Source organism: Sinocyclocheilus grahami, unplaced genomic scaffold, assembly GCF_001515645.1.
Source record: "Sinocyclocheilus grahami isolate Dianchi unplaced genomic scaffold, SAMN03320097.WGS_v1.1 scaffold10.1, whole genome shotgun sequence".
Lineage (NCBI taxonomy): Eukaryota > Metazoa > Chordata > Actinopteri > Cypriniformes > Cyprinidae > Sinocyclocheilus > Sinocyclocheilus grahami.
The window spans coordinates 20,664-28,997 of NW_015505189.1; the positions used below are offsets into that span (position 1 = coordinate 20,664).

The following is an 8,334-nucleotide window of genomic DNA, read 5'->3' on the forward strand; positions in this document are numbered from 1 at the left end:
CCTTTTGACGTAGGAAGGGGTTCTTATTATAATATTACCGCCCACAGCTGCTGACTGACACCGCCGTATTAGCAAAGACTCCTCCTTGAGTGAGCCCAAACCTGCATTATTGTTTGGCTCCATATAACTGCATAGACAGCAGTAGGTACTGCATATTACACTGCTGTCACTTCATACACAGATCTAATATAAAATATTTTATTGTTTGGGTCATATAACTGCATAGACAGCAGTAGGTACTGCATATTACACTGCTATCACTTCATACACAGATCTAATATAAAAATGTGATTTCTTTCCCAGCTGTTTACCTTCACAGACATAACTGACTGTTTTTGTAGTGTGTTTTTAACATAACCTTGTGTGTATTTTACAGTTTAACCCTCGGGTATTGTTCAGACTTTTTAGACCAGAAAATATTTTTTTGTACATTTTAAAAATCGCTACTTCATCGGAATGGTACGAAACTCGTTGACTTTAATGGCAGTCACTATGTGACCACAAAAAAATTGTTTATTTGATTCAAAAACGACAGCCATTGGAAATGAATGGGAAATATGCAAAAATATGAAAATACAGAGAATTTCTTGTGTGTACAATCTACAAATCATTCACAATGCAGAAAAAAAGTGCACAGCAATGAAGGGGTGACACTCTAAAATATGTGTGCAAAACAGACACTCGCACCCACCAGATGGAACTAATCTGCCTTAAATTAGGTTTTAAAGGCAATGTCTCTATTTTAACATGACATACTGTCATAATTGAAAAGTAATAGAAAAATATTAGAAAATAAATGTTTTTATTATTTTCAATGGGAAAATTTGATCATAATTATTGCATAAATATTAAATAGTACAATAAATTTCTCTCAAAATACAAAATAAAAAATATTATTGAACAAAAATACATTACATTGATTTCACTGAAAATAAAAAAATGAAAAAAGTTACATTTCAGGTGCCCGGTTACTTTTGACCGTGAACAACACAAGTGTGACTCCCAAATGAACAATACCAGAGGGTTAAGCACAATACGACATGAAAGAGAACTTAGTTTAGTACTCACATGCCGTGTGACAGCCACGTTCTGTGCACGTGCTTCGGATGTGTGCTCTCTATATCAGAAGTTTAAACTGATATGGCTTTAAAATGCATGATTTCAGCACGATAGACACGATAATCAAAACCAAACAGATGTTTTTTTAGCAAAGTATTTGATGTACGAGCTGTAAAGGCACAGCCCTATTCTGGAAAAGGGGGCGGGGAGCAGCATCTTATTTGCATTTAAAGATACATGCACGAAAACAGTGTGTTTCTGCTTCCTCTAAAAATAATGCATGATTTCAGCACGATAGACACGATAATCAAAACCAAACAGATGTTTTTTTAGCAAAGTATTTGATGTACGAGCTGTAAAGGCACAGCCCTATTCTGGAAAAGGGGGCGGGGAGCAGCATCTTATTTGCATTTAAAGATACATGCACGAAAACAGTGTGTTTCTGCTTCCTCTAAAAATAAGCACTTTCAAAATGATATAATAAATGATCTGTGGGGTATTTTGAGCTGAAACTTCACAGACACATTCTGGGGACATGTATTGCATATTAGGTATTAGGGCATAATAAGTAACCTTTAATACTGCCTCTCGAGTTTTAACCAAAGTATGTTGCAGACACTTCATGAAGACCCCAAAGAATCATACCAACTTGTGGAAAATTGGCATCCGATGTCCACTTTAACATTGGAGTGCTGTTAATTTCATTGTATAATCACTAGTGAGATTATGTGATATTTAAAATAACGAATTACTGTGTTTCACTCACCTGATCAATTAATCCATTTAACAATGAAAGATCTTCGTGTGGATATGAGGCAAAGATACCTGCTGTGGCATTTTCACCAATTACAATCCGTTTTCCTCCAGCAAAATTTGCGAAGGCACCTATGGATTTTATTTAGGTATTTTATGCACAAAACATTGAAATGAGTTGCTGCAAAGGACAGATTATTAATTATACTTCAACATCCAACAGCTTTTCAACTAGAGAAAGATTTTAGAATAAGAATTCATAGTAATTAGGTAGAAATTTAATGACTGTACAGTGTAATTGCTAAATAATAATACAATAAAATCCTATTGCAATCTAGAAAAACTAGGCTACTCTGTAACATTACTTTTTTGGAGTAACTTAATCAATCTAATGTTATATCTAATATCTATCTTAATCTAACAAAGATCAAAACAAACCAGACAAAAAATGTTTAGTTTGAGTTGTGCGTCTGTGTATATTGTGTGCATGCGTAATATCAAGCCTAAGGCCATGAAACCCTAAAACACATTTTTTTATACGTGTTAACAGATATGTACAGGTTGCACTAAAACAATGTTTATTATTAAGGGGAAAGTTATGTTTGTTTGTTTTCCTGAGCCATTTTATTCTTCCAGTTTAAAAAGCAAAGCTGAACCCACGTCATGAAATGTGAGGTACACGCGTTAACTTGGAGTTGTGATTGACTGGAGCAGGGATGCCCAAACTCGGTCCTGGAGGGCCGGTATCCTGCAGAGTTTAGTTCCAACTTGCCTCAACACACCTGCCGGGAAGTTTCTAGTATGCCTAGTAAGAGCTTGATTAGCTGGTTCAGGTGTGTTTAATTGGGGTTGGATCTAAACTCTGCAGGACATCGGCCCTCCAGGACCGAGTTTGGACACCCCTGGACTGGAGTAATCATCGGCGTCATCAGTTTCTGAGCTTTTCACCACATTATTCATGAGAATGAGCTAATTCAATCCAATAACTGCGGGCCAGTGCTAAAACCGCTATAATTTAAAAAAAAAATTAAGTCTGTCTTAGGTGTAAAAGGAGCCAATAACAGGAAGCAAAAAAATAGATATGCAGTGAAAACTTACCATAGTACAGACAGAAGACAGCACAAGACCCCGCAAAGGCACCTAGAAACTGGGCTACCACATAGACAGGAAATTTCTTTAATGGGAGTTTCCCCAAGACAACCATAGCCAGAGAAACAGCTGGGTTCACATGTCCACCTGCAATGAGATGCAACAGTTGAGAGACTGCAAACTTTTGATGACAGCAAAGTCATCAAAATCTGCATTGGTTTTAGTGGTCCATTTTTGAATGATGATTTTGTATTGATTGAGGTTTGCATATAAGCATGCTGAGGTTTTTTTGTAGTACAGGAATTTGGAATCAAAAGAGCACACTGCATCATTCATCTCACACTCACAAGTTTTTATGTGCTTTCTCTAATTGTTATATACAGTATGTATACTTTCTCTTTCCCTCTCTTAATCCAGAGTGTTCTTCATAAACACTTGCTACAAAAACTAGTTGAGGTAGTCAATGGGAATTGGGTCTGACATAATCTGGTCCTCAGACACAAATGGCTTAGGAGTACCTCAGCTTAGACAATTCTGCAGGCCTGATTGCTCTTATGTCACTGAACCCACTGTACATGCCGCTTCAGAATGGAAAACACTGGCCTTTCCTGACCCACATAACTGTTTTCTCAAACATTTGGTAGCTGGTTAAATGTTGATCAAATAAAAAATTTGCTAATTTTTCTTGATTTCAGTTTTGACCCATGATAGTCATTAAGCAGGAAGCCAGTCTTGTTGTTTGGTTCTTTTGAAGAATCTAAAAAGCGTCATAACAATATTGCATATTAAAACGCAACTGATTGGTTAAGGTAAAATATTTTTTGCCAATTTTGTTAAAAACCAGAATTAATCTTGTTTATTCACAAGATATTATTATTATACGGTAGCCTTTGACATTAATAGTATGGGGGGGGGGGATAAATGGCTACCGTCAACTGTTTGGTTACCAACATTATTCAAAATATCTTCTTTTGTGTTCAGCAGAATAAAGAAACTTATACAAGTTTTGAACAACATGAGGGTAAGTAAATGAAGAAAGAATTTTAATTTTGAGTAAACTAGCCCTTTAATAATGACAGGCCAGTGCCTACACCTGACTTCCACCTGGGACATATGCTCTAGAAAAGCTCATTAGTTCAATACTGTAGTCATCATCACAGCATGTAAGATTATCACAGTCATGTGGGCTGCTAGGCTAACCAACTTATTCATGCACAAATGCACACTTTTGACGACTTTTACTGCAGAACTCTGGCTATATTTAACGTCACATACATATATTTATATATGGCTCTGTCTCCCCTTGTGACACACTGAGAGGAAGGATGAGGAACAGATCTGACTCAAGACTCGTCACCTCTGATAGTTCAGTTGCATGCATCGCCAGAACAACACATGCACAATTGTGTACTTGAGGTCTAGACACCACTACTGAATGATAAACCACAGGGCCTCATGCCCCTCGACACATTTCCCCTGAACAACCCGAACTGCACCACCACTATCATTGTCCTTTTATTCATATTAGAATTTTTATTTTAAAATCATTATTTCTTCTGTTTAACAACTTCTTGATGTCATCTTTTTTTATGTGCAATTGTAATAAAAACAATCATTATCATTAAAAAAAATGCAAACATGAGTAAAAGTGCAATGAATAATTATTATTAAATAAAATATTAAAATGCTAATACAAATAAAAGCGCAATTTATTTGTATTATTATTATCATTATTCAATATTTATTTATTATTTTATATAATTACCGTTTTTTTTAGGAAGACCACACACTACCCCAGTGCTGGTAAATTATGCACTGAAGGCTTCACCCTCTGCTGATTTGTGACAGCACAGTGTGAACTGAAGTGTGTCCTCACAACTACGATGCTGGTACTGTGACCCTCATGAGAACTTAAGTTGGCTGGGCCAGGGGAAGGCATCCTGTAGATATTTTAGAGGTTCTCTCTGTAGGCACTCAGGGTAAGTTTGCACAACAATAAGTGTACTGAAAACAGAAAAGTTTTCCCTAATGCCGAGTTCACACTGCACGATTTTCAAAGTCGTCAGGTCACCGTGGTTTTCACACTGCACGACCCACATGCGTCAGACCGGAGTAAAATATATATATAGCCCACAAACTGTCTGTGAGCTGATTTCCAGCTACAAGGAGAAAAAGAAAAACAGATTAAGCAGGAGGGAGATGCAGGGAACAGGGATTGGGTGTTCTGCAAAGAGAGTTGGAGGTAAATAATTTTGCAGTAACTGTTATGCTGTTGTGGCTGGTCAAGCAAATGTTTGTGCTTGTTTCTGTATGATATAATTGTTCATATATCTATTAAAATACTGATATTCTGGTCTATAACTCCTCCCCGAACTTCCCTCTGCCCTGTATCTTGGTCTCTCATTGGCTGTAGGTCGTCGCCGATGTACACAGCGTGATTGTGAATCGCCGAGAGCTCCAGATATTTAGCATGCCAAATATTTTGTGGGCATCTGCGACGTGTCGGCGACTCCCTCAGATCGCGTCTTTGATAATTCACACTGCGTGATCGTCACTCGCGTGAACAAGCACCGATTTCGGGCATTTGTCGGCGATTTCGCGAAACCTGTCGGCGAGTGAAAAATCGGGCTAAAATCGTGCAGTGTGAGCTCGGCATTAGAGGTTTTTTGAAAAGTTTCACATACAGATGACCACGATGTCAAAATGATCCCCATTCATACTGATCAGCAAAAATGACTAAAAACACTGAATTATGCATGCCAGGCCAGCTGGTGATGTCACATTGTAAAGAAACACTATTTGCCTGCACACATACGCATACCTATAGACTGATACGTAATATGTACGTGCATGTACATCACCTTTTTTGCAAATTTGCATTTTTGTGGTTTGCATAAAGACGACAACGGTATCGTCTTCAAAAACTTGCATTTTCAGGCTCACAAAATGCAGTTTTTGTGTAAATGAATGGCCAAAATGCATAAAAAGTTCTGTTTTTAGTTGAAAACAGTTTGTAAACAGCCCATCAGATTCAGGAGATATAGAGAGGTGGTATTAACATTAAGTGGCATTACATCTTATGCACAGAAGCCACTGGCACATGCCGCTACGTTTAGCAGCACGTCCGGTGGTACATCCAGTTATCAGTGGCATGTGCCAGTGGATTGTGTAACGTTATGTTGTGACTCCTCCGACCGGTAGTGACTGGCACATGTCTGTTGGAGCATAATGTAGATGGTGACATATGCACCTAACTGCAGAACAACGTTTAATTCATAGTATGTTGCTTTTTAAACATAGGCTAATATGTGTTAATTTGTACAACTATTAGGATTCTCCATACTATATCTGTTTTATATGTCTTGTGTCCACATATTTTATATGTCTTGTGTGTTATTGCAGGGGAAATTCAATGGTAAGCTTTTAAAGAAATTCCAGGAATCATCTGCATTATTATAATAAAAGTTTCACCTCACCATAATCCTTGAGGAATTGTCTTAATGAAGGCCAGACATACATGTCCAATCTGGTTTATCAAACCCAACACACGCCTCCACTTGACACCAAGCCTTATGCAAGATTTAAGAGCATGTAATTGACCGATTATTTCTTCCTCCCCCTGTCCATCACTATAGAATATTTTTGAATGTCAGAGAAACAGAGCACATAAAATACAATAAGCACAAGGCTTCCCCCTCTATTATGTCATTCATTAATCTTAACATTTGTAAGGAAGCATAAGTCTGTTAAGCACTGAAACAAATCCACCCTTCACTCTCTCTCTTTATGGTCAAAGGTCAAGATCATGGAATACTCTGTATGGGGTATATTTGATCCAGCTGTCTAAGGCTTATTACTGCATGAAAGGCTTTTTCTACCTCGCTAGCCATTTTACTCCTGTGACCAAATTTAGGTCTTAAGAGAATAAATGCACATAAACCGCAATAGAGGAATAAACTGGTCTAGTTTATGTAGTTTTGATTAGATCATGGATATTGACATGTTGCATATGGCGAGTAGGTGGTTTGTGTGTAGACTGAACATTGCATGTTTTGTTGAGCATGATCAAAGATCACAAACAACTGTGAAAACATCCCTGATGGATAGCTAAATATGACCTTTGAAATGAGAAGATGCTTTGAACTCAGCTGTACCAGACTAATGCCTTTTCTTTATTAAATGCATTTTGGAATCATTTAAAAGTTCACTTCAAATTTGTGTTTTATTTTTATAGCAGACTATAGGTAACGGACAGTCATGTAAATTTTAAGGTTATGTAGCATATGTGCAAGTTACATATACACAAGTGTTTTCTAGGCTTCTCTATTTGCCAGTGTGACCAGTTACCTGACACGCCTCCTGCCATGTACACAGCCAGCATTACCCCTAAAGTAAAGCCAAAATGAATGGTGAGATTTTCTCCTTGTTTTTCTCTGCTGAGAATGGTCTGGGCCACTGAACCACAGCCGAAGAGCTGCAAACAGGAAATGGGCAGATTTAGGAAGACAATTAGTAGAAATTAGTAGAAAGCTACCGCCATACAGATAAGAAAAGCACTCTTGTTGCGGAGCACTTATTCAAAACTAATTAGTAGGACAGTTTGTTCAAAAGCTCAGCCCATTATGGTCAGGGCGGCACCCCAAAGCAACAAAATCTGTCATGTTAAATCAGAATCTTATCATGCAATTACACCAGTAGAATACGCTGTAGAAAAAGTCTAAGTGTAGTTCATGTTTTAATATCTAAATAAAATCAGTGAAGTCAAAGATTTACTCAAATCTTCAGGTACTCCTTTTTTGTAGTAAAATGTACTGTGAGATAAGTTGTCAAACCTGACATTAAAGCAATTGTGAAACACAAAACAATTCACTAAACAGCTAAACATACAATACAAAGTACAATACAAACATTAAAATTAGTCAGTTAAAAAAATAATGTACAACATTTATCAATCATGTGACATCATCTGATGTTCATGAAAAATATATTTTTCCTGAGAACAGGACAATTGCTTTATTTTATAGTTAACCCTAGCCTAAATGTATCTAAGTATGTTTTTATTTTGTTCGCTTGTTTACACAAGAGCTATAGCAAAAATATAATTATTGGAACAGTATTTTGGAGGACATAATTAGCAAAAAAAAAATTACATATATAATTTATTTGAATTTTAGAAGGTTTTGAAACAGGTACTTAGAACTAACATTTAAAAAAAACCTGCCAGAGAAATTGAGCGTTTGCCTAATTGGACTAAAACATTGTAGTTATTGAGATAAAGCCCTTCACTGCATATCATAGTCATAGCCAGGCGCGACGCACGTGTTTTTTGCTAGTTTCAACCCGATGCAGTTGTCATTTTGACATCCTGCGCCACGTTGTTTAAATAGCAAATGCATTTGTACGTCCATTTTGAGGCAACTGATATAGACTGCG

General features: G+C 37.0%; 1 protein-coding gene across 1 annotated transcript in view; it reads right to left on the bottom strand.

Moving 5' to 3' along the window:
* Positions 1–7,441, bottom strand: part of LOC107594143 (aquaporin-9-like) — an 18,085-nt gene extending 10,644 nt beyond the window's left edge. Inside the window, exons 1-4 of the mRNA XM_016284092.1 lie at positions 7,436–7,441; positions 7,249–7,375; positions 2,911–3,048; positions 1,826–1,944 (exon numbers count right to left, since the gene is read on the bottom strand). Coding sequence (XP_016139578.1) covers positions 1,826–1,944; positions 2,911–3,048; positions 7,249–7,375; positions 7,436–7,441 — 390 coding nt within the window. The remainder of the gene's footprint in view (positions 1–1,825; positions 1,945–2,910; positions 3,049–7,248; positions 7,376–7,435) is intronic.
* Between the last annotated feature and the right edge of the window lie 893 nt (positions 7,442–8,334).